The sequence below is a fragment of the Oncorhynchus clarkii genome, chromosome 2 (assembly GCF_045791955.1).
Source record: "Oncorhynchus clarkii lewisi isolate Uvic-CL-2024 chromosome 2, UVic_Ocla_1.0, whole genome shotgun sequence".
Classification (NCBI taxonomy): Eukaryota; Metazoa; Chordata; class Actinopteri; order Salmoniformes; family Salmonidae; genus Oncorhynchus; species Oncorhynchus clarkii.
This window is the reverse complement of record NC_092148.1, coordinates 35,969,429-35,996,294: the sequence shown is the minus strand read 5'-3', so window position 1 is coordinate 35,996,294 and position 26,866 is coordinate 35,969,429. Positions and strand designations below refer to the sequence as shown.

General features: G+C 42.1%; 1 protein-coding gene across 8 annotated transcripts; it reads left to right on the top strand.

The window, feature by feature from the left end:
* Positions 1–1,804: 1,804 nt before the first annotated feature.
* LOC139367193 (fasciculation and elongation protein zeta-2-like) lies at positions 1,805–25,600 on the top strand. Of its 8 annotated transcripts, XM_071105371.1 has the most exons (10): positions 1,839–2,221; positions 3,211–3,319; positions 3,524–3,640; positions 3,994–4,129; positions 4,285–4,556; positions 4,909–4,989; positions 23,204–23,279; positions 23,474–23,539; positions 23,888–23,915; positions 24,524–24,644. In XM_071105371.1, the coding sequence occupies exons 1-9, from the start codon at positions 1,914–1,916 to the stop codon at positions 23,896–23,898; spliced, it is 1,176 nt and encodes a 391-aa protein (XP_070961472.1). In that variant the 5' UTR covers positions 1,839–1,913; the 3' UTR covers positions 23,899–23,915; positions 24,524–24,644. The 8 variants fall into 8 exon arrangements, with proteins under 8 accessions (XP_070961482.1, XP_070961493.1, XP_070961518.1 ...); XM_071105417.1 differs by lacking the exon at positions 4,909–4,989 and having other exon boundaries at positions 1,826–2,221; positions 4,285–4,412; positions 24,524–25,600; XM_071105399.1 differs by lacking the exon at positions 23,888–23,915 and having other exon boundaries at positions 4,285–4,412; positions 24,524–25,595.
* Positions 25,601–26,866: the final 1,266 nt, after the last annotated feature.

Below are 26,866 nucleotides of genomic sequence, written 5' to 3'. Positions count from 1 at the left end.
TAATCAGGACCACAGTTTTCAGCTGTGCTAACATAATTGCAAAAGGGTTTTCTAATGATAAATTATCCTTTTAAAATTATAAACTTGGATTAGCTAACACAACGTGCCATTGGAACACAGGAGTGATGGTTGCTGATAATGGGCCTCTGTACACCTATGTAGATATTGTAACGTTCTTCATCGGGCGAAAGAGAGGAGGACCAAAATGCAGCGTGATGATTATCCACTTTAATAGAATACTTGATCAACGAAAAAAAAACAATAAACCGACAAAATGAACGAAGACGAAACAGTCCCGTAACATAAACACAGGAACACTGGAAACAGGAACAATCACCCACACCCCACAATACAAAACAGGCTACCTAAATATGGTTCCCAATCAGAGACAACAACTAACACCTGCCTCTGATTGAGAACCATATCAGGCCAAACACAGAAACAGACAAACTAGACATCCAACATAGAATGCCCACTCAGATCACACCCTGACCAAACAAAACATAGAAACATACAAAGCAAACTATGGTCAGGGCGTGACAAACGCTCCTTTGCTGGGATGAATGCAGGAGCAGATTTCAGAAGCAGGACAAGACACCCTTTTTTTGACTGATGACTGACATAAGGGCATGTATGTGATAGGCCTATATGATTATGATGGTCATAATGCCTCTTGACAGTGTCATAAAGTGTATTTTCTTAGTCCAACTAAAGTGACATAGGATGGTCATAAAGCTTCTTGACAGTATCATAAAGTGCATTTTCTTAGTCCAAGTGAAGTGGCACAGGATGGTCATAATGCTTAATGACAGTGTATTTTCTACAAGTTATTTAAAATATGATGAAAAAAAACATGACTGTAAAGAATTCATTACAACAACAACAACAAAGGACTTAAGAAACAAATTTTCAAACAAAAGGAAATTTCTTGGAAGGGAAAAAATACATTTGAATAAATGTGGGTAATGACACTCTTATGTAGGTGTCATAACCAAACATAAAATAATGCAATATATGTCACAACAGGTGTAAACATATGGGTCATGACAGTGTTATGACCATAATATGACAGGTTATGACAAGTTATGTTAGCTGTTATGACATATTATGACAGGGTTATGACTGTCATAACATGACATGAAGCTGGGTGTCAAGGAAAGTGTTACTTTACAATAGGCTAATTAGTATGAAAGAATTATGTTGTCATGCATGTGTTGTGCAGTTGAACATTCTGTCATTCTTTCCAAAGGAAACCTATTTCTTCTTTTTCAGATGTTGGGGTGCTGCTTTGTAGTGTTGCTATACAAGAGCAAAAAGGTGTTGGCTCAGAATGTTTGCAAACCAATGTCAAATTAGTCCCTGAAACATCAAAATGTCTAGTCATTCTCTGGTGACTGGTCTGAATTTGACTGGAGCCTAGCTGATCTAATATTATTGTGTAAATGTCATTACATGCCATAGTTTGGGTCTTGGGACCACAAATTATTTAACGTACTAGATTATTGAAAATAATCTGCCAGATCATTTGTTTGGCCTCTATCTATGTCAGTACATTTGGTTACGTTTTTGTGTCAAAGGGTCATTTTGTGAGAGGGAAGCCTGAACTGAAAGGAACCCCAGGCTCCATTTTCCTTTGACCTTAGTGTTCAGTGATTGCAGATCTGTAAAACCCAGAAGGGTGTAAGCAATAATGCGTATGCTCCCCGAATGTTGTTATATTACCATATTGCTTGCACCTATCCTGTTTGTATAGATCTGTAAACCCCAAGAGGTTAGGACCTTGGAGGTGGCGAAAAATAGTTTTCGGACGGGTCCACAGAGACACAGCTCGCACTGGAGGATGCAGTGTCCTGACATTACATCGCCGCATACATCATTCATCAGAGGCACATAGGGTGTTTCGCGCGGCAGGCATGGCGGCGCCCTTTGCGCATTTCGGTGATGAGTGGCACGATTTTAAGGAATTTGAGCCGGTTTCAGAGCAGGGGACTCGGATGAACCGAGTAAACTTGGTTGTCGAGCAGGTGACAGACGTTCTGAAGGTCCTTCCCGAGCTCAACAACAGCTTTTCGGGCGAAATGGGCAGCTTAAAGTCCATGGAAGATCTGGTGAACAATTTAGACGAGAAATTGACAATGTGTTTCCGAAATTTCAACACCAAAGCTGAGAACATTGCCCCTGTAAACATTATCGCCGAGGACACAACACTGAGGAACGACGAGTGAGTAAGCTAAGTGACTCGTGGCCAAAGTTAGTTCGTCCCTTGCAACATACTATCACATTTCAATGTCTCGCTCTGCATAATTGCGTTCCACTCATACATGCAGTCACGTGTATTGATAGTTGATGCAAGCTGCCAACATTCAACATTGTATTAGATAGGCGTATATCATATTTACACCTATTCGATAATATTGGTATAGGCTTACAGTAAGGCTACATACATTTCACTAGAAGTTTACGTTTATAAGTATGTTTTTCATGCATTATTGTTGCTACGCTCACTGCCAGTTATGCTGATGACTTGTCAATAAGCAACGTTATCAGTGGTCATGTGACTTCTCCGTCAAACTAGATTTTAGAACTCACATAATCTCTGTTGAAAACATGTCCGTGCATGGTGTCCCAAATATGCCTAACAAAGACATCCCACTAAACTCTAGTTTAGAATGTTGACCTAAATACCATTCCCTGGAGTTCAGAATAGGACAATTCACATTTATCCCCTCCTAAAAGATGAAAGATTTGGATAATGCCTTGGGTAGAGATAGTTGATCCCACTGATCTGTCTGTGGTTAATAAATAGTTAGCCTAATACCATGCTGTTTATAAATGATATATTAGTTATTAATGTCTCACCTTTTCACTATTCATAATACTGTCTTAAAGCAGTGCGGCTGTAGCATTATCAACAGCCCAAACATATCGCACAGCTGGAGGATTAGTCCTCATTTTACTGCTTCCAATGTATGTTTTTGATCGAAAATGTACAGTATCATCTGGGTAAATCTTTTGTAAGATGTTTGTGACCTTGTGGCATCTGTCACTTGGTAACCAATATTTGGCTACATGCACAGTGCAGTGTCATTATGCCAAATATAACCACTGTTGACCATTATTAGAAGTTAGCTATCACTTCTTTACATGGGCTTTGGACCTAGAGACGGTGGTGTTCACTTTTATGTGTCTCTCATCTCATTTCCCACACAGGATCTGGAATGCTCTTGCAGATAATTATGGTAATGTCATGGCAGTAGACTGGAAACAGTCTAGAACCCGCACCCTCCATCTCCCCAGTCTAAACCTCGAAAACAAACCAGTGAGTCAAGTTCTTGCTTCATAGAGGGCTCTCTCTTTGCCCCTTTCCTTCCATCCCCACTCTCTCTTTCTCCCTATATCTCTACCACTATCCCTCTCCCTGCCCCTACCTTCCTGTCCAATTTGTTTATAGCTCCAATCTAAAATTCTGATTTCATTGTGCCAGGATTTAGTTTTGATTAAATCCCCTCCCCTGAACTGTCAGAGGGTGGATGATGCAACACTGGAGCTGTCCGACGATGAGGAGCTGAGGGAACAGATGGACATGCACACCATCATCGTCTCCTGCCTCAATGACGAACCCCTCTTCACCGCAGAACAGGTAAGGCTACCCACCAATTTACCAACCTACCAACCCACAGCTCTGCCTGGAATAGACCAAGATTGACCTGCACTTTATCAAAGATAGAATACAGTGGAGCAGAGCTGGGTATGGGGCTTGTACCTGTTGCTTGAATGTGCTTCACATAGACAGATGACAGGTGGACTGAGCCGGTGTTTGTGTGTTAACCAGAGTTGGAGTCTATTCTATTGACATTTCCAGTCAATTCAGGAATAAAATGTAATTCCAAGAAATGGAATAGCACTACATAGAGAAATTCTATGTCCAATGCAACAGACAGGAATATAAATGGAATTGATCCCAAATTTGTGGTGTTACCGTGTGTATTTTAGGTTATTGAGGAGATAGAGGAGATGATGCAGGACTCTCCTGACCTGGAGGCAGAGCAGAACCACCCCTCTCAGTCAGACCTCTCCATGCTCTCTTTAGACATCCAGCGTTCCAGAACAAACCACAGCTACGAAGAGCGTGAGTATATCTCTGTCAGTTAGGTGTGTGTGTGTGCATGTGTGTGTGTGTGTGTGCAAATGGTGTGAGGGAGGGTTAGAGGGAGGTTGAAAGTGTGTTTGCATTCTTATGCTACATTTCTGTCTGTGTGTGGTTGTGTGTGTGTGTGTGTGCAGGCGAGAGGACCCTGTGTTTATCAGAGCTGAATGAACGGCTAGAGGAGGTGGAGACGGCCATCAGACGTTACAGTGAGGAGCTGATTCAACACCTGGCCCTCAGGGACGAACTGGACTTTGAAAAAGAGGTGAAGAACAACTTCATCTCTATCCTGATAGATGTGCAGAACAGACAAAAGGAACACAAGGAACTACTGAAGAAAAATAAAAAACTTAAGAGTGGTGCCGGGGCCCCGCTGGGCCGACCAGAGAGAACACAAGCACTAGGATCAGTGAGTGACACCATCCATGCTGTGCGTGCACACACACACACAAACACACACACAATTCCTGCTGATCCACTGTTTCATGCCATTGCTTACATTCAGAGTGGACAGTTTTAGTAACCTTTTAAAATGTATTCAAACCTTATACAACTTATTTATTGCTTGTGCAGATGTCTCCCTTATTACTATCTTGATACCTTATTACTTTGCTCTTTTTACAAACTAATTTACTGGTTTATTGTTTTGGCATTTTTGACCTTTTAAACCTTGCGTATGGTTCCTTCTCTCTTCACCTGCTTGTTTCCTGTTTGTGTGCCTCTTACTTCCCGTTTCTCTGCATCACTTCCTTCCTCTCCAGCGCTTCAGCATGGAGGGCCTCTCCTCTGCCATTCAAAATGGCTTCTGGCAAACTTTTGGGAGTGGTGGCATTGAAAGACAGGTGCCTATATTTCTCTCTTTCTCTCTGTCTGTTGCCCTCATCATTGGTGCTGTGTGTGTTTTTGTTGGTCAACTAGATGGTAATTGTACATGAAGTACAATTGGTGGGACTTGCTTTAACTCTTTAAAAGTATTTTTGTGTTAGTGGTAGAAGTTTAACACATTTTACTTTACTATTTAAAGCAAAGCAGTTGCATATAGTAAAATTTTATTGTAGTAAAATAATTACTTTGATAAACTACTATATCAACTGTATTAATTTGGATTGTAGGGAAGTTAGATCACAAAAATGTCTCAGCTACAGTTGTTGCTTTGAAAACTTAACCTGTTGAGTGTAGGGGGCAGTATTTGGATGTTTGGATGAAAAGCGTACCCAAATGAAACTGCCTATTTCTCAGGCCCAGAATCTTGAATATGCATATAATTATCAGATTAGGATAGAAAACACTCTAAAGTTTCCAAAACTGTCAAAATATTGTCTGTGAGTATAACAGAACTGATATTGCAGGCGAAAACCTGAGGAAAATCCAACAAGGAAGTTTTTCCTGAAAGCTCTCTGTTCCATTGCCTGCCTTCATTCCATTTAAAGGGATATCAACCAGATTAATTTTCCTATTGCTTCCCCATGGTGTGAACAGTCTTTAGACATAGTTTCAGGCTTTTATTTTGAAGAATTAGCAAGAAAGATCACATCGCGTCATTGTATTGCTGGGTGCCAGCAGCGTTTTGCATGCCCAACAGCTTGGAGCAGACATTTTCTCTCTTTCTCCTATTGAAGAAGCTACAGTCCCGGTTGAAATATTATCGATTGTAAAAACAACCTGAGGTTTGATTATAAAAAACGTTTGACATGTTTCTACGAACTTTATGGATACTATTTGTGTAAGGATTGTTGTCGGGAGAAGGAGAAGAGGACCAAAGTGCAGCGTGGTACGTATTCATAATACTTTTAATGAAGATGAATACCAGAACAAAAACAACAAACCGACAAACTAACAGTTCTGTAAGGTGCAACAAAAACACTAAACAGAAAATAACTACCCACAAACACAGGTGGGAACAGGCTACCTAAGTATGGTTCTCAATCCGAGACAACGATTGACAGCTGCCTCTGATTGGGAACCATACCAGGCCAAACACATAGAAATACAACACACAGAACAAAACAAAGACTGAAAAACATTGAATGCCCACCCCAACTCACGCCCTGACCAAACCAAAATAGAGGCCTAAAAAAGGAACTAAGGTCAGGACGTGACAATTTGGAAGTGACTGCTCGAGCCTGGTAGTAACCGCTCAAGCTTGTGGATTTCTGAACATAACGCGCCAACCAAATGGAGGTATTTTGGATATAAAAATGATCTTTATGGAACAAAAGGAACATTTATTGTGTAACTGGGAGTCTCGTGAGTGCAAACATCCAAAGATCATCAAAGGTAAGCGATTCATTTTATTGCTTTTCTGACTTTTGTGACCAATCTACTTGGCGGCTAGCTGTTTGTAATGTTTTGTCTACTGAGAGAGATGTGCTTATATAAACGCTTGGTATGCTTTCGCCGAAAAGCTTTTTTGAAATCAGACAACAAGCTAAGCTGTGTTTTGCTATATTGCACTTGTGATTTCATGAAAATTGAAAAAAAATTGTCATTTAATTTGAATTTGGCGCTCTGCAATTCAGCGGATGTTGACAAATGATCCCGGTAACGGGATGCGTGCACCAGGAAGTTAAAGAAGAAACACATAGAACAAAGCATTATTTTGTTAGAAGATGGGAATAAAAAGCCGGATCATGTGGGCAACACTCTTAGGAAAGCAAAGAAACTCTGAATCAATCATGCTGTGGGTTTCAGATAAATAGATGCACAATTTACATTCGAAGTTTGATTTTAGGTGAATGATGATGTAATGATTAGAAAGTTGTACGCTATTATTCTGGGAGAGAAATATCTAGTGGTGACAACTCTTTATACGTATTTGTGGCGCAGTGGTTAAGGGCAACGCACAATTGGCCTAGCGTCTTCCGGGTTAGGGAGGGGTTGGCCGGTAGGAAAATATCCTTGTCTCATTGGGCACCAGCGACTCCTGTGGCGGGCCGGGCGCAGTGCGCGCTAACCAAGGTTGCCTGGTGCACTGTGTTTCCTCCGACACATTGGTGCGGCTGGCTTCCGGGTTGGATGCGCACTGTGTTAAGAAGCAGTGCGGCTTGGTCGGGTTGTGTATCGGAGGACGCATGACTTTCAACCTTCATCTCTCCCGAGCCCGTACGGGGGTTGTAGCGATGAGACAAGATAGTAGCTACTAAAAAAACAATTGGATACCACGAAATTGGGGAGAAAAAGGGGTAAAATTCACACACACACACACACAAAAAAAAAAGTTTTTGTGTGGTAGTTGAAGAACTACAGTGCCTTCAGAACGTATTCACACCCCTTGACTTTTGTGTTACAGCCTGAATTTTAAATTGATTTAATTGAGATTTCGTGTCACTGGCCCACAATACTAGTTACTCCACAATACTAACCTAAATGACAGAGATTAAAGAAGGAAGCCGGTACAGAATACAAATATTCCAAAACATGCATCCTGTTTGCAATAAGGCACTAAATTATGTGCAAAAAATGTGGCAAAGAAATGAACTTCATGTCCTCAATACACAGTGTTGTGTTTGGGGCAAATCCAACACAACTGCATCATGTTATGGGTATGCTTGTCATCAGCAAGGACTAGGTAGTGTTTTAGAATAAAAAATAAATGGAACAGAGCTTAGCACAGGCAAAATCCTACAGGAAAACCTGGTTCAGGCTGCTTTCCTACAGACACTGGGAGACAAATTCACCTTTCAGCAGGACAATAACCTAAAACACAAGGCCAAGTCTACACTGGAGATGCTTACCAAGATGACATTGAATGTTACAGTTTTGACTTAAATCGTCTTGAAAACCTATGGCAAGACTTAAAAATGGCTGTCTAGTAATGTTCAACAACCAACTTGACAGAGCTTGAAGAATTTTTAAATAATAATGTGCAAATATTGTACAATCCAGGTGTGCAAAGCTCTTAGAGACTTACCCAGATAGACTCACAGCTGTAATTGTTGCCAGAGGGGATTCTAACATGTATTGACACAGGGGTGTTATTACTTATTTATGTAAATTAGATATTTCTGTATTTTTTATTTTTTTTAAATTTACTAACATTTCCAAAAACATGTTTTCACTTTGTTGTTATGGGGTATTGTGTGTAGATGGGTGAGAAAAATAAATATTTAATCAATTTTGAATTCAGGCTGTAACACAACATAATGTGGAATAAGTCAAGGGGTATAAATACTTTTTGAAAGCAGTGTATTAAGGCTGACCCCAGTTAGTCGATTGTTTGGTTGATCGGCTGTTGGTCGACCAAGATTTATTTAGTCGAGCAGTGGAAAATATACACTACATGACCAAAAGTATGTGGATACCTGCTCGTCGAACATCTCAATTCAAAAATCATGGGCATTAATATGGAGTTGGTCCCCACCTTTGCTGCTATAATAGCCTCCACACTTCTGGGAAGGCGTTCCACTAGGGCTGGGCAATATGGCCTAAAACTCATATCTCGATTTTCTCAAACTTATGGGAGATTCGCAATATATATCTCAATTTTAATTTTTTTTTTTCTCTAAATAAGCTTTGTTGTACAATTTAAAGGTAAAATACACCGTATTTTAATCAGTCAGCAATAATCTAATGAATTCAGAGCTTGTGAAATTATACCTAGGCTGAATATATGCCTTCAACAACCATAAGACCCACTAATAATTAAATGATTTTATCACAATAGTTGTACCTTCTTTTTTTTGTAAAACGGGTTTGAAAAGAATGTGAATTAAGACTACTGTGAATAGTGTCTTAATAATAAAGGAGTCTTTTTGCACCAGGTATGGTTGTTAAACATTTGCCAGATGTAAGTGTCTGTAAGCTTTCCGGTCTGTCTATAAAAATGCTATTTTTGTTTAAAATTTAACCAGAACTATGGATAATGCACATCAACTAATAGTGTATCAGGCATTATAGAAAATGAACACCGGTCTCATAAACAATCTCTCAAGCACAAGCCCACGTAAGTAGCCAGCTAATATTTATATATTTATTTATATTTATATAGTTTAGCCAAATTGGATCTAGGTATAATTTCACAAGCTCTGAATTCAGCTGACAAGGCAAAACAGTTGAATTGTTACGAACACAACCTTCTGTCCGTCTCCAACTATTTCAACAGATGAAGTAAAGTGGCCTACCTTCTTTCTCAGAATGAGAACGAGTTGTCAATTCCTTATATAATTGTTTTATTCTTATTGCACATTTATAAAACAGACTAAACAGCTAGTATATCTATCTTTATTTGACAAAAATGCTGCTAGCGATACGTGGTACCGTAATGTGCGTGCTACAAACTGATCATTCATTTTCCAGAATGAATGTTCATTGGTACATCCATTTTAGTAGTGTCTGCTCTGCTTGAAATTTGAGGAGTTAAAACATAAACAGGGTATGGTTTGAAAGGTTACCTTCTCCTCTATTACAGTGAAATAATGTCTCCATGTGTTTCAGTGTCCATGTGACCGATTCTGTTGGACCTAACCTCAAATGCAAATAGCAAGTTGAAACCGTTTGTCAGAGAGGAAGAGGTGATCGCTCATCTTTGTTTTTGTGAGTTGTAGGGGGTGGGTCTTGGGAGAAAGAGGCGAAATGAGAGGTTTCACTCTCGCTAAAATCTGTCCAAAATGAGGCCAATGCGTTTCTATGCGCTTATTTTGAACCTAAGCTTGTTGCCTGCCTTCCCTCCTTTCGAACAACTATACCTGTTGTTAGGGCGGAGACATGAGCATCTTGTCATTATATACAGATCTCTGGTGTAAATGGGAAGGTGCACAGCACAGAAGGAGCGAACGAGACGAGACCAAAAAGACAACATGAGAACAAGCCGACATAAGTGCTCATGAAAACGAAAAATACAAAAACCTTGATTCTGCGATACAGGCATTTGGAATATCGCGTAAAAACATTAATTCGATATATAGCCTAGCCCCTATTTTCCACTAGATGTTGGAACATTGCTGCAGGGACTTGCTTCCATTCAGCCACAAGAGCATTAGTGAGGTCGGGCACAGATGTTGGGGGATTAAGGCCAGGCTCGCAGTCTGCATTCCAATTCATCCCAAAGGTGTTCGATGGGGTTGAGGTCAGGGCTCTGTGCAGGTCAGTCAAGTTATTCCAAACCAATTTCGACCGACCATTTCTGTATGGACCTCGGTTTGTGCACGGCATTGTCATGCTGAAACAAGAAAGGGCCATGTCCAAACTGTTGCCACAAAGTTGGAAGCAAAGAATCATCTTGAATATGCTATAGCGTTAAGATTTCCCTTCACTGGATCTAAGGGGCCATGAAAAACAGCCCCAGACCATTATTCCTCCTCCACTGAACTTTACAGTTGGCACTATGCATTCAGGCAGGTAGCGTTCTCCTGGCATCAGTCAAACCCAGATTCGTCTGTCGAACTGCCAGATGGTGAAGTATGATTCATCACTCCAGAGAACGCAATTCCACTGACAGCGAACTTTACACCATTCCAGCCGACGCTTGGCATTGCGCATGGGGATCTTAAGCTTGTGTGTGGCTGCTCGGCCATGGAAACCCACTCATGAAGCTCCCAACGAACAGTTCTGGTGCTGAAGTTGCTACCAGAGGCAGTTTGGAACTCGGCAGTGAGTGTTGCAACCAAAGACAGAGTATTTTTTATGCGCTACACACTTCAGCACTTGGTTGAGTCGTTGTTTGCGACTGAGCCGTTGTTGCTCCAGACGATTTTTACGCGCTATGTGCTTGAGCACTTGTGTGGCCTACCACTTCGCGGCTGAGCCATTGTTGCTCCTAGATGTTTCCACTTCACAATAAAAGCACTTACAGTTGACCGGGGCAGCTCTAGCAGGGCAGAAATTTGACGAACTTACTTGTTGGAAAGGTGGCATCCTATAACGGTGCCACGTTGAAAGTCACTGAGCTCTTCATTCTACTGCCAATGTTTGTCTATGGAGATTGCATGGTGGTGTGCTTGATTTTATACACCTGTCAGCAACGGGTGTGGCTGAAATAGCTAAATCCACTAATTTTAAGTGGTGTCCGCATACTTTTGGCCATGTAGAGTATATAAACAAATTATGGCACACAAGAAACCTGTCTGAGTAGACTAATCTATTGAGGTACATTTACTCTTAACTCCCAGAATTTCTAATCTACAATGTTTGTTTGGCCTTGGTAATTTCTGTTAATGCACTCAATATATTATTATTTTTATTACAGTTTTACCGTTGTCATTGTAGGAGTGGACACGTTGTTTGCAGAGCGCACAACTTAGGCTGTGAGAAAAAAGTTATGGTTTATTTCATTCCATTTGAGTTTGAGTTTGAGCACTCCTGTCAATCTTGAGTAAGGGACACACAACTGATTACGCATATAGAAGTAGGACTAGTCTACTTGGTCTGTGAGCAAATGTAGGTCTATAATTGTGCCCATTTGATGATCTAATACTATTTATGATTGTCTTAACTCACCATCACTGTGGAATTTCTGAAAGTAATTTTTTCTTCACATCAAGCAGCGAGTAGACAACGTCTGTTTTTACATGCATTGAAAATTACAGTTGTTCCTCAACACAGCCTATTTGAAACATCTTTCCAGCTCGCTCCCTTTCGATTATCGCTCAGCATGAAAGGGGAAGAAATGTCATGCTCTGATCCGGTGGAAGCGTCATAAAATAGATCTACCTGATTACTTCTTATCCCTTGTGCAAAATAGCCTGCAGCTGTGTCTGTCTGTCTAGAGTTCACTGGAGCTGGAAACTCTGAGGACCCAGAATATTTTATACAATGTTGCAAGTTTGCTAGCAGGAGCTTCAGGCCAGACCAAGTTAATATAATAGCTGACACAATGCAAGTTCCTTGCAGACAGGTCATGCATAGCCAATGTGATTTAGATTATATTTATTTTGATCATTTTCTACCTGCAGGTTGCAGTGTTTTTATTTGTTGTCTTTATGTAGGCTATTTTTACATATTGGCAATGAAAATAAAAGTTACTTTTAGATTTGTATCATTTTCATTTAGATATAATTTAGATTTACCACATAACATTAATTTTGAGATATGAAGACTTTATAAATTACATTAAATTAAAGTTCCATGTAAATGTGCATATAAAAATCATAACTGGCATGTAAGATCAGTAGAAATGGTACGATAACTTGGCACTCCAAATGGAAAAGGTTGCCGACCACTGGTGTAGCCCATTACCGGCAAAGTCAGGAGCTTAACAGCAGAGACAGAATCTGAGAAAGCCAGCAAGGTCAGGAACAGGTGTTTTTCTTCTGGGTAGGCTACATTGATCTCTGGCTCTCTCTTTAGTAATTAAAAATAAATACATTTTATTTCATCTTTATTTAACCAGGTAGGCAAATTGAGAACAGGTTCTCATTTACAATTGCGACCTGGCCAAGATAAAGCAAAGCAGTTCGACACATACAACGACACAGAGTTACACATGGAGTAAAACAAACATACAGTCAGTAATACAGTAGAAACAAGTCTATATACGATGTGAGCAAATGAGGTGAGCTAAGGGAGGTAAAGGCAAAAAAAAGGCCACGGTGGCAAAGTAAATACAATATAGCAAGTAAAACACTGGAATGGTAGATTTGCAGTGGAAGAATGTGCAAAGTAGAAATAAAAATAATGGGGTGCAAAGGAGCAAAATAAATAAAATAAATACAGTAGGGAAAGAGGTAGTTGTTTGGGCTAAATTATAGGTGGGCTATGTACAGGTGCAGTAATCTGTGAGCTGCTCTGACAGTTGGTGCTTAAAGCTAATGAGGGAGATAAATGTTTCCAGTTTCAGAGATTTTTGTAGTTCGTTCCAGTCATTGGCAGCAGAGAACTGTAAGGAGAGGCGGCCAAAGAAAGAATTGGTTTTGGGGGTGACCAGAGAGATATACCTGCTGGAGCGCGTGCTACAGGTGGGTGATGGATGCTATGGTGACCAGCGAGCTGAGATAAGGGGGGACTTTACCTAGCAGGGTCTTGTAGATGACATGGAGGCAGTGGGTTTGGCGACGAGTATGAAGCGAGGGCCAGCCAACGAGAGCGTACAGGTCGCAATGGTGGGTAGTATATGGGGCTTTGGTGACAAAACGGATGGCACTGTGATAGACTGCATCCAATTTGTTGAGTAGGGTATTGGAGGTTATTTTGTAAATGACATCGTCGAAGTCGAGGATTGGTAGGATGGTCAGTTTTACAAGGGTATGTTTGGCAGCATGATTGAAGGATGCTTTGTTGCGAAATAGGAGGCCAATTCTAGATTTAACTTTGGATTGGAGATGCTTGATGTGGGTCTGGAAGGAGAGTTTACAGTCTAACCAGACACCTACAGTGGGCAAAAAAGTATTTAGTCAGCCACCAATTGTGCAAGTTCATCGTAGGTACACTTCAACTATGACAGACAAAATGAGAAAAAAATCCAGAAAATCACATTGTAGGATTTTTTATGAATTTATTTGCAAATTATGGTGCAGTAGATTGCAACACCCTTTGGCAGTTCTATCTTGTCTGAAAATTTTGTAGTTTGGGATGAACATTTCTGAATTTTTGGTGGTCTTCCTAAGCCAGGATTCAGACACAGCTAGAACATCTGGGTTGGCAGAGTGCGCCAAATCAGTGAATATAACAAACTTAGGGAGGAGGCTTCTAATGTTAACATGCATGAAACCAAGGCTATTCTGGTTACAGGGTAATCGCCTTGTGCCCTTATCCCCTTTGTGCATGTGCATAACTATAGATAAATCCCACAGGAGAGTTTGAGTGATGAAAGTTGAATAGAGGGTCTCAAAATCTCTGAGCAAGAAAAACACTTGGATGAACATAAAGAAATTAATGTTAGGCTCTTTTCTGGTAATTGTGCTGTTATTATATGCCAGATGTTAAGACTACGAACCGCCATTGACTTGTCATTTCAATAGGCATAGGCTTCAAACTAAATTCAGGGTTTTTGATTCTAATTCAATTTTACCACAGTTTGCTCAGATAAAGGCAGGTAGCCTAAAGCCCCGTATAGGCCTTACATCTAATTTCAGATAGTCTACAGTATTCTAGACAAGATGTAGGCAAGATGTAAACTTGCTTCATTCAAATGAAGACTAATTTATTCAACATGAATAGCAAGGCAATTTTGCTAATATAAGTTCTTCTTTCCCCAATAGTCTGCTGGAATAGGCTACAGAGAATGGGGTCATAATTTCAATCACTAAATTAAATATTAATTATATATATATATATATATATATATATATATATATGAACTTAATATGCTTGTCAACAACAGCCAGTTTATTTTTCTGAATGTGTTTCACCTGTAGCCTAATATGACTACTGTTCATAATAACACAAGGCTACAACAACAAAGTTATAAACTATTTATTAAATTGGTTCGCCAGCCCCAGATAGGCTACACAGGTTGCACAAATTGATTTGCAAGGAGTCCAGTGATATCGTCATTTCAACATATCTTTTGTATAAAATGGTAGCCTACAATGGCATATATATTACTAGCTTTACTTGATGGCCAAAAGATGCAAATGTATAATTCTCCACATTTAGCCTAAAGTCAGTTTCATTGAGGACTTTTCCAAATAAAAAGAACCAGATGAGGAAGTTCCATAGCTTCCATTTAAAATGTCCACTCGGGCGCCCCCCCGATACCCATAAACTGAGCATGCATAAAGCACTTAAGCAGTCAACTTTAGAATGCAGTTTAAACCAAGCGGATTTATGTAATGCGTTCTAGTGCGCCCCAAAAGTCATTTTCCAGTGCCTGGTCTCCATTATTTTTTTATGTGCATCAGTTCTAGAGTATGAACATATTTTATGGAAAAAGGTGGCTCCACAATGACAATCTAAATAGCCTACCAACAACTGGTAAAAAGTTGTCACAACGTACACGCGTGCTGCTCTTGTTCCTGTCGCTCACCTGACTCTGCCAATAACTAGTGCTCTCTCAACACACACACCACTCCTGATCTCTCAATCACTCAGCAACAGCATGACTCACTGCCTACAGTCAGGAGCAGGTCACAGTGAAATATATATGTTTTAAATTGCTGCGGTGCAATTTAGAAATAGCCCAAAAACCAAAAACCCGCAACCAGTACATTTTCACCCGTGACATCGTTTTCCAAGTAGCCCAATTTTGGCCAGGAAACCGCGAACATGGCAACACTGAGGAGAACTGTTTGAATGATGTCTTTGAGTATAACAGAACTTATTTGGCAGGCGAAACTCCGAGGACAAACCATCCAGGATTTTTTTTTTAGGTCACTCTCTTTTCAATGGGTTTTCATTGGGAATTTAGAATTCTAAGGCAGTTGCTTGCAGTTCCTATTGCTTCCACTGGATGTCAACAGTCTTTAGAAATTGGTAGATGTTTTTCCTTTGTGTAATGATGAAATAGGGCTGTCCAGAACAAGGGTCGAGTGAAGTGTACAGTTTGATAGACCTGAAAAGCACGCTCCACTTTGTTTTCCTCCGGTATTGAACGCAGTTTATCCCGTCTTAAATTTTATTGATTATTTACGTTAAAAAATACCTAAAGTTGTGTTAGGAAAGTTGTTTGAAATGTTTGGACAAAGATTACAGGTAATTTATGAGATATTTTGTAGTCATGTTGCGTGAGTTGGAACCAATGTCTGGATCAAATGCGCCAAATAAATTGACATTTTGGATATATATCGATGGAATTAATCGAACAAAATGACCATTTGACATGTTTATGGAACATATTGGAGTGCCAACAGAAGAAGCTCGTCAAAGGTAAGGCATGAATTATATCTTTATTTCTAAGTTCCATGTCGTGCCTGGCGGGTTGAATTATGATTGACTTTGTTTGATGGGGTGCTGTCCTCAGATAATAGCATGGTTTGCTTTCGCCATAAAGCCTTTTTGAAATCTGACACGTTGGCTGGATTAACAACAAGTGTAGCTTTAATTTGGTGCATTGCATGTGTGATTTCATGAAAGTTTCATATATATATATATTTAATTTGAATTTGGTGCTCTGCCATTTCATCGGATGTTGTCAAATCGATCCCACTAAAGGGATTTCATCCATAAGAAGTTCATGCTAACAAACATTTATGCTTTGAAACTAATAAATAAATACCGCACTCTGACCCAGAAAAGTTATTTGCTAGATTCATGATAGTGTTTTTAGACAAAGCAAGGAAAGTGAACTTCCAAACGTGTTTCAGTTTTAATGGAATATGCAGCTGTTGTTGGTAAGTAATGAACCTGCTAGCTTCTGACATGACTAACATCATCTATAAAGAGAGCAGTTGATTGGTTACTAAAACAGCTCTATCGATTGATTGGTAGAAGCTATTCTTAATCCGTTGCCAGATTTGAATAGCAGAGAAGTAGACGAAGATGTCATACCCATAACTTTTTGCCTAAATTTCAGTTGTGTATAAAAAGTTTCAGAAAATGTTGTTGATGCTGTTACTAAAATAGCTGTTACTGTTATGCACGTGAGTGAGGACCCAAAAGCGGTTTAACAAAAACAGAGTCCTTTAATGTCAAAACACAGGGAAGACATAGATCCTCTTCAAATGTATATAATGGCAAAATAGACAACCCGCAGAGAGGGCGACAAATGAATCATAAAGTCCTTCTGATATTCACAGAAGAGTCCCCCTTCTTAGCAGCAGAGGAGAATAGCTGGGTTAGAGTCCCCTTCTTAGCAGCAGAGGAGAATAGCTGGGTTAGCGGTGACAGACTGCTGGTCTCTCTGGGTAGGCGCGGGTCGTAGAGGACAGAGGTACCTGATCACACGTAGCATCAGATGAACTGGCAGATTCCGACAGGACAGGACAAGGGTGAAGCAAACGAGACGATAGTTTGGTTCTGGCATGAGAAACTCAAATGAGAATCTGACAAAGACAGAAGCAGGAACAGAGAGAGAAATAGAGACCTAATCAGAGGGAAAAAGGGAACAGGTGGGAAAAGGGTGAACGAGGTAGTTAGAGAAGATGAGGAACAGCTGGGGGAAGGAGAGGAAGAGAAGGTAACCTAATACGACCAGCAGAGGGAGACGGAGTGAAGAGAAAGAACAGGAACAAGACATAATATGACAATACATGACAGTACCCCCCCACTCACCGAGCGCCTCCTGGCGCACTCGAGGAGGAAACCTGGCGGCAACGGAGGAAATCATCGATCAGCGAACGGTCCAGCACGTCCCGAGAGGGAACCCAACTCCTTTCCTCAGGACCGTACCCCTCCCAATCCACTAGGTACTGATGACCACGGCCCCGAGGACGCATGTCCAAAATCTTACGGACCCTGTAGATAGGTGCGCCCTCGACAAGGATGGGGGGGGGGGAGACGAGCGGGGGCGCGAAGAACGGGCTTAACACAGGAGACATGGAAGACCGGGTGGACGCGACGAAGATATCGCGGAAGAAGAAGTCGCACTGCGACAGGATTAATGATCTGAGAAATACGGAACAGACCAATGAACCGCGGGGTCAACTTGCGAGAAGCTGTCTTAAGGGGAAGGTTCTGAGTGGAGAGCCAAACTCTCTGACCGCGACAATATCTAGGACTCTTAGTTCTACGCTTATTAGCGGCTCTCACAGTCTGCGCCCTATAACGGCAAAGTGCAGACCTGACCCTCTTCCAGGTGCGCTCGCAACGTTGGACAAAAGCCTGAGCGGAGGGGACGCTGGACTCGGCGAACTGAGACGAGAACAGCGGAGGCTGGTACCCGAGGCTACTCTGAAAAGGAGATAGCCCGGTCGCAGACGAAGGAAGCGAGTTGTGGGCGTATTCTGCCCAGGGGAGCTGTTCTGACCAAGACGCAGGGTTACGAAAAGAAAGACTGCGTAAGATGCGACCAATAGTCTGATTGGCCCATTCTGCTTGACCGTTAGACTGGGGGTGAAAGCCGGAAGAGAGACTGACGGAAGCCCCAATCAAACGGCAAAACTCCCTCCAACATTGAGACGTGAATTGCGGACCCCTGTCCGAAACGACGTCTGACGGAAGGCCATGAATTCTGAAAACATTCTCGATGATGATTTGTGCCGTTTCTTTAGCAGAAGGGAGCTTAGCGAGGGGAATAAAATGAGCCGCCTTAGAGAACCTATCGACAACCGTAAGAATAACAGTCTTCCCCGCTGACGAAGGCAGTCCGGTGATAAAATCTAAGGCGATGTGAGACCACGGTCGAGAGGGAATGGGAAGCGGTCTGAGACGGCCGGCAGGAGGGGAGTTACCGGACTTAGTCTGCGCGCAGACCGAACAAGCAGCCACGAAACGACGCGTGTCATGCTCCCGAGTGGGCCACCAAAAACGCTGGCGAATGGAAGCAAGCGTACCCCGAACGCCGGGGTGGCCGGCTAACTTGGCAGAGTGAGCCCACTGAAGAACGGCCAGACGAGTAGGAACGGGAACGAAAAGAAGGTTCCTAGGACAAGCGCGCGGCGACGGAGTGTGAGTGAGTGCTTGCTTTACCTGCCTCTCAATTCCCCAGACAGTCAACCCGACAACACGCCCCTCAGGGAGAATCCCCTCGGGGTCAGTGGAGGCTACTGAAGAACTGAAGAGACGAGATAAAGCATCAGGCTTGGTGTTCTTAGAGCCCGGACGATAAGAAATTACGAACTTGAAACGAGCGAAAAACAGCGCCCAACGAGCCTGACGCGCATTAAGTCGTTTGGCAGAACGGATGTACTCAAGGTTCCTATGGTCAGTCCAAACGACAAAAGGTCGCCCCCTCCAACCACTGTCGCCATTCGCCTAGGGCTAAGCGGATGGCGAGCAGTTCGCGGTTTCCCACATCATACTTACGTTCCGACGGCGACAGGCGATAAGAAAAATACGCGCAAGGGTGGACCTTGTCGTCAGAGAGGGAGCGCTGAGAAAGAATGGCTCCCACGCCCACCTCTGACGCGTCAACCTCGACAACGAACTGTCTAGAGACGTCAGGTGTAACAAGGATAGGTGCGGATGTAAAACGATTCTTGAGGAGATCAACAGCTCCCTGGGCGGAAACGGACCACTTAAAGCACGTCTTGACAGAAGTAAGGGCTGTGAGAGGAGCTGCCACCTGACCGAAATTACGGATGAAAGGACGATAGAAATTCGCGAAGCCGAGAAAGCGCTGCAGCTCGACGCGTGACTTAGGAACGGGCCAATCAATGACAGCTTAGCGGGATCCATCTTAATGCCTTCAGCGGAAATAACAGAACCGAGAAATGTGACGGAGGAGGCATGAAAAGTGCACTTCTCAGCCTTCACAAAAAGACAATTCTCTAAAAGGCGCTGGAGGACACGTCGAACGTGCTGAACATGAATCTGGAGTGACGGTGAAAAAATCAGGATATCGTCAAGGTAAACGAAAACAAAGATGTTCAGCATGTCTCTCAGGACGTCATTGACTAATGCCTGAAAGACAGCTGGAGCGTTAGCGAGGCCGAAAGGAAGAACCCGGTATTCAAAGTGCCCTAACGGAGTGTTAAACGCCGTTTTCCACTCGTCCCCCTCCCTGATGCGCACGAGATGGTAAGCGTTACGAAGGTCCAACTTAGTGAAAAACCTGGCTCCCTGCAGGATCTCGAAGGCTGAAGACATAAGAGGGAGCGGATAACGATTCTTCACTGTTATGTCATTCAGCCCTCGATAATCTATGCAGGGGCGCAGGGACCCGTCCTTCTTCTTAACAAAAAAAACCCCCGCTCCGGTGGGAGAGGAGGAGGGGACTATGGTACCGGCGTCAAGAGCTACAGACAAATAATCTTCGAGAGCCTTGCGTTCGGGAGCCGACAGAGAGTATAGTCTACCCCGGGGGGGAGTGGTTCCCGGAAGGAGATCAATACTACAATCATACGACCGGTGTGGAGGAAGAGAGGTGGCCCTGGACCGACTGAACACCGTGCGCAGATCGTGATATTCCTCCGGCACCCCCGTCAAATCACCAGGCTCCTCCTGTGAAGAAGAGACAGAGGAAACAGGAGGGATAGCAGACATTAAACATTTCACATGACAAGAGACGTTCCAGGAGAGGATAGAATTACTAGACCAATTAATAGAAGGATTATGACAAACTAGCCAGGGATGGCCCAAAACAACAGGTGTAAAAGGTGAACAAAAAATTAAAAAAGAAAGGGTTTCGCTATGATTACCAGAGACAGTGAGGGTTAAAGGTAGCGTCTCACGCTGAATCCTGGGGAGAGAACTACCATCCAAAGCGAACAAGGCCGTGGGCTCCCTTAACTGTCTGAGAGGAATGTCATGTTCCCGAGCCCAGGTCTCGTCCATAAAACAGCCCTCCGCCCCAGAGTCTATCAAGGCACTGCAGGAAGCTGACGAACCGGTCCAGCGTAGATGGACCGACAAGGTAGTGCAGGATCTTGAAGGAGAGACCAGAGTAGTAGCGCTCACCAGTAGCCCTCCGCTTACTGATGAGCTCTGGCTTTTACTGGACATGAAGTGACAAAATGACCAGCGGAACCGCAATAGAGACAGAGGCGATTGGTGATTCTCCGTTCCCTCTCCTTAGTCGAGATGCGGATACCCCCCAGCTGCATAGGCTCAGCACCCGAGCCGGCGGAGGAAGATGGTAGTGATGCGGAGAGGGGGGCAACGGAGAACGCGAGCTCCTTTCCACGAGCTCGGTGACGAAGATCAGCCCGTCGCTCTATGCGAATAGCGAGTTCAATCAAGGAATCCACGCTGGAAGGAACCTCCCGGGAGAGAATCTCATCCTTTACCTCCTCGCGGAGACCCTCCAGAAAACGAGCGAGCAAAGCCGGCTCGTTCCAGTCACTGGAGGCAGCAAGAGTGCGAAACTCAATAGAGTAATCTGTTATGGATTGATTACCTTGACATAGGGAAGACAGGACCCTGGAAGCTTCCTCCCCAAAAACAGAACGATCAAAAACCCGTATCATCTCCTCCTTAAAGTCCTGATACTGGTTAGTACACTCAGCCCTCGCCTCCCAGATTGCCGTGCCCCACTCACGAGCCCGTCCAGTAAGGAGAGATATGACGTAGGCGATACGAGCTGTGCTCCTGGAGTAAGTGTTGGGCTGGAGAGAAAACACAATATCACACTGGGTGAGGAACGAGCAGCATTCAGTGGGCCCCCCCCTAGAGTAACACGGAGGGTTATTGATTCTGGGCTCCGGAGATTCGAAAGCCCTGGAAGTGGCCGGTGGATCGAGGCGGAGATGGTGAATCTGTTCTGTGAGGTTGGAGACTTGGGCGGCCAGGGTCTCAACGGCATGTCGAGCAGCAGACAATTCCTGCTCGTGTCTGCCTAGCATCGCTCCCTGGATCTCGACGGCTGAGTGGAGAGGATCCGAAGTCGCTGGGTCCATTCTTGGTCAGATTCTTCTGTTATGCACGTGAGTGAGGACCCAAAAGCGGTTTAACAAAAACAGAGTCCTTTAATGTCAAAACACAGGGAAGACATAGATCCTCTTCAAATGTATATAATGGCAAAATAGACAACCCGCAGAGAGGGCGACAAATGAATCATAAAGTCCTTCTGATATTCACAGAAGAGTCCCCCTTCTTAGCAGCAGAGGAGAATAGCTGGGTTAGAGTCCCCTTCTTAGCAGCAGAGGAGAATAGCTGGGTTAGCGGCGACAGACTGCTGGTCTCTCTGGGTAGGCGCGGGTCGTAGAGGACAGAGGTACCTGATCACACGTAGCATCAGATGAACAGGCAGATTCCGACAGGACAAGGGTGAAGCAAACGAGACGATAGTTTGGTTCTGGCATGAGAAACTCAAACGAGAATCTGACAAAGACAGAAGCAGGAACAGAGAGAGAAATTGAGGCCTAATCAGAGGGAAAAAAGGGAACAGGTGGGAAAAGGGTGAACGAGGTAGTTAGAGAAGATGAGGAACAGCTGGGGGAAGGAGAGGAAGAGAAGGTAACCTAATACGACCAGCAGAGGGAGACGGAGTGAAGAGAAAGAACAGGAACAAGACATAATATGACAATACATGACAGTTACTTTGTATCAGAATAAAATATTTTTGTTTTGCATTCAGATTTGAAAAGCAGAGAAGTAGATGAAGATTTCATATGCTCTAACATTTTGTAATAGTTGTTGACTAACTGGTTAAATTAGATGATTTGTGTAAAAAGTTGCATTGTTTCATTGACAGTGAATGGAATGTTGGAATTGATGATGTCACAAGGGGGCCTTTAGAATATTGAGGAAATTGCCATGAAAGTGGATGGAGGACAAAAAGGTCAAAAAAATGTACAACTTAAAAAGTATAAAATGTAATTAAAAAAAAGTATTAAATATATATATATTTTTAAAGTTGTATGTAAGCACACTGGTTCTGACCAGTATGTGCTAAATAACAATAATCAAATGTCAGAAGTATGACGAATATTTAAAGTCTGGACTTTTGCTTCGCAAGTCCCACCTAAAAATGCTGATTCACCCAGCGTCACATTTCCATAAACTGAACATGAATTACTCGCTGTCTCACCTCTCTGCTGTATTTAAGGAGTCTTAACAAACATCACCAATTGCCTTTCTACATTGGAGCAGCAATTGAACAATTGTTTTTAGCATGTACAGTGCCGAGTGAAAGTCTTCACACCCCTTGCACAGTTTTATTTAGGATTAAATTAGATTTTTTTCCCCCTGACCAATCTACACAACCTACTACACAATTTCATTGTAAAGGAAAATTATAGAAAATGATCTTAATTAAATAGAACAAAAAACAAAGATGCCTTGATTGCATATGTCTTCACACACCATAGTTAACATTTGTGTAAAGTTGGTAGGATCTCATTCAAAATGATTCACATCTGTAATGCCTGCCGATGGTGGTTCCACCAAGTATTAACTCTGGGGTGTGAAGACATGTGCAATCAAGACTTGTTTTTTAAATTTGTATTCATTTGGAAAATGTTCTATAATTCTTCTTTCACTTTGAAAATGTGGGATAGGTTGTGTAGATCAGTAGGAAAACAATATAATGTGTAATTGAAGGCAGAAAAATGTGAAAAGTGTACAAGGGGTGTTTACACTTTCACTAGGCACTGTACTTATTCTCTCTCTTTTTCTCTATTGTTTCTACCCCATGGTCTCTCTTAGTATCTGACCACAGTCATCCCATATGAGAAGAAAGGAGGCCCTCCATCGGTGGAAGATCTTCAGATCCTTACCCAAAGTAAGTGGCACCTGTAAGGTGCAGAGCATTTATCCCCCACCCATCACATGACTCTTAAATAAATAAAAACATTTGTGCTACTTGAAGTACAGGGTACAGTTGTTTATCTAGTGTTATAGATGGTTGACATACCCTGGTCAAATACATTCCTGGAATAAATACATTTTTCTGATTGGTTTGTGTTTCTGTTGCAGTCCTGCAAGCTATGAGAGACGACAGTGACAAGGTGCCCAGCCTTCTGACAGACTACATTCTCAAAGGTGAATACACTCAGCCTCTCTCTATGTACATTTTAATATTAGTAGGCTATATTACAGTGAGTTATGTGTTGTTGGCATACTGTTGTCTCTGCATTTTTTATAGTTGTTGTCTCTCAATTTTTGTAGAATTCAAGAACATAACGTTTATTGATAACTCATGATTTTCACATTAGGCTATTTTAAACTAGGCTGTTCTACTATTTAAGTTGTTGTGCCTTTTATTTTGTGTGTGTGGTACAGGGAAATTTACAGTTGAGTGATCTCCTTTTTCCTTCATTCATTTCTTTAAAAAAAAATCTCTCCATTCTCAATTTTCTGTTCAATGTCTCGCTGCATTGTACTTGCTAGCTCTGGTGTGAGAGCCATGGACAGAGAGGTTTGTGGCACACATTCAGACACTGTACTGTGTGGTGTAGTTCACTCATTGCGTGAGAGCACCCCTAGTGGCCATTGAGCTTTAGTGTAATGTAACCGTACCCTGCCGTTGTGTCCTGTCACTGCCCTGCCCCACCCCTCACTGTCACACTGCTGCTGTTTAGAGTATGGTAGACCCCATTGCTGCTCCTGTTGGTGTCACAAAGTTATCCCTGACCCACGACCTTGCTTTGCCTAACCCTTCACATCTTCAAGTCATCCTAAATGGACCTTACGGGTTCTACTAAAACGCTCCCTGGGAATCACTACTTTTACAACCATCGGAACCGGTTTCTCCCTCTGGTCTCACTGAATACTAAATGGCTGTATTGGCATATTGTGTATTGTTGCCGTATCTGTTTCAAGTGTGTTTGGATTCCTTGAGACTGTTTTCCTGATCAAACCTAGATACAGGTTCTTGGTTATTTTATTTCTCCTGTTTTACTATTTCATTCCTTTTTCTCCACCCAAGCCTGTTCTATTTCTTACTTTATATTTTCCCGTAGTAGCCTAACTGGCATTCACACCTAGTCTCAGCCATACTCATTAATATGTGTTTTTTTTCCACAGTGCTTTGCCCAAAATAGACTGGAAGGACAATAACTGACATTTTGGAAACGAGGTGAGGGATCTGGTTTCAATGTCAACAAGCAAAATGAAGAGGACTTGCTCAGTGTATAAAAAATAAAAACATAAGAACACTTAATTTATTCTTAATGATGCATGGTATTTTACCAGTTGCTCCTTTTTGTGTAATACCCATAGATGTTTTATAGCTCATTCAGTTTTATTTTCTCTGTGTTGAGCATGGTGATTTCACAAACCTTGTGTATTTGACTACTTCAAGTATTTAAAAAAAAAAAGTTTTTACTTTATGTACAGTGTAAAATTCAGTTCTCAAAGTCATAAGAAAGATAGTCATACATTCTAGTGTAGCGTCTACTGTATGTGGCTGATTTCAACAGCCTTTTTGGACGAAAGGGAGCCTTACATTTTTGGCCCTGAAGTAAGATCGAAGCTGCTCATATCCAAAGGTTTGTGTCTTAATTGGATTAACCTAATCTGAAGGTCTCAGAAACAACTGAGCTGCACTCCACAGCACTTGTAATATCAGGGATATGAATTATTTTAGATTTGTTTTTAAAGTGCTTAAATACATTTCAGTAATAAAATAAACCTTGAACTAAATACTAACATTTTTCTACACAACTCAGTCCACCATTTGGCCTCCCTAAAAGCACTGCACATGTATTTTGTAGTCATAGCTAAATACTGTAGTAGTACCATTGTTGTCATACTTAGAAGGAATTGCAAAGGTAATGTGAACAGAACTGTAATTAATTACAGAGCACTGATGTGACTACTAGCTATGCATTTGAGTAAATAATGGCTCACTGAAGCCCTGAATCAGAGGCACCATGCAGCCCAGACCTGGCCAGCCTGTGAAGGCTGTGCACACAAGCTGGGCATTATTATATTTCTATACACAATAAATTAAGATGCCTTTGCCTTTGCCAGAATTTTTTGTACATTGACTTATTTTTAACAAAATGTTATTATACTAAGCTAATCTGCTAAACTATTAATTTACTTTGTAAATATTTTATTTCAAATAAATGTATAAAGTAAATGAAAAACCCAATTTAATCTGGTTTTGTTTCATTACTGAGTCAACTCCCTTTTTTTTAATCCTTGCTCATACAGCATACTCCAGCTACTCGTCAATGACAATCAAATCAAATCAAATTTTATTTGTCACATACACATGGTTAGCAGATGTTAATGCGAGTGTAGCGAAATGCTTGTGCTTCTAGTTCCGACAATGCAGTAATAACCAACAAGTAATCTAACTAACAATTCCAAAACTACTGTCTTATACACAGTGTAAGGGGATAAAGAATATGTACATAAGGATATATGAATGAGTGATGGTACAGAGCAGCATAGGCAAGATACAGTAGATGGTATCGAGTACAGTATATACATATGAGATGAGTATGTAAACAAAGTGGCATAGTTAAAGTGGCTAGTGATACATGTATTACATAAGGATACAGTCGATGATATAGAGTACAGCATATACGTATGCATATGAGATGAATAATGTAGGGTAAGTAACATTATATAAGGTAGCATTGTTTAAAGTGGCTAGTGATATATTTACATAATTTCCCATCAATTCCCATTATTAAAGTGGCTGGAGTTGAGTCAGTGTCAGTGTGTTGGCAGCAGCCACTCAATGTTAGTGGTGGCTGTTTAACAGTCTGATGGCCTTGAGATAGAAGCTGTTTTTCAGTCTCTCGGTCCCAGCTTTGATGCACCTGTACTGACCTCGCCTTCTGGATGATAGCGGGGTGAACAGGCAGTGGCTCGGGTGGTTGATGTCCTTGATGATCTTTATGGCCTTCCTGTAACATCGGGTGGTGTAGGTGTCCTGGAGGGCAGGTAGTTTGCCCCCGGTGATGCGTTGTGCAGACCTCACTACCCTCTGAAGAGCCTTACGGTTGAGGGCGGAGCAGTTGCCGTACCAGGCGGTGATACAGCCCGCCAGGATGCTCTCGATTGTGCATCTGTAGAAGTTTGTGAGTGCTTTTGGTGACAAGCCGAATTTCTTCAGCCTCCTGAGGTTGAAGAGGCGCTGCTGCGCCTTCTTCACAATGCTGTCTGTGTGAGTGGACCAATTCAGTTTGTCTGTGATGTGTATGCCGAGGAACTTAAAACTTGCTACCCTCTCCACTACTGTTCCATCGATGTGGATAGGGGGGTGTTCCCTCTGCTGTTTCCTGAAGTCCACAATCATCTCCTTAGTTTTGTTGACGTTGAGTGTGAGGTTATTTTCCTGACACCACACTCCGAGGGCCCTCACCTCCTCCCTGTAGGCCGTCTCGTCGTTGTTGGTAATCAAGCCTACCA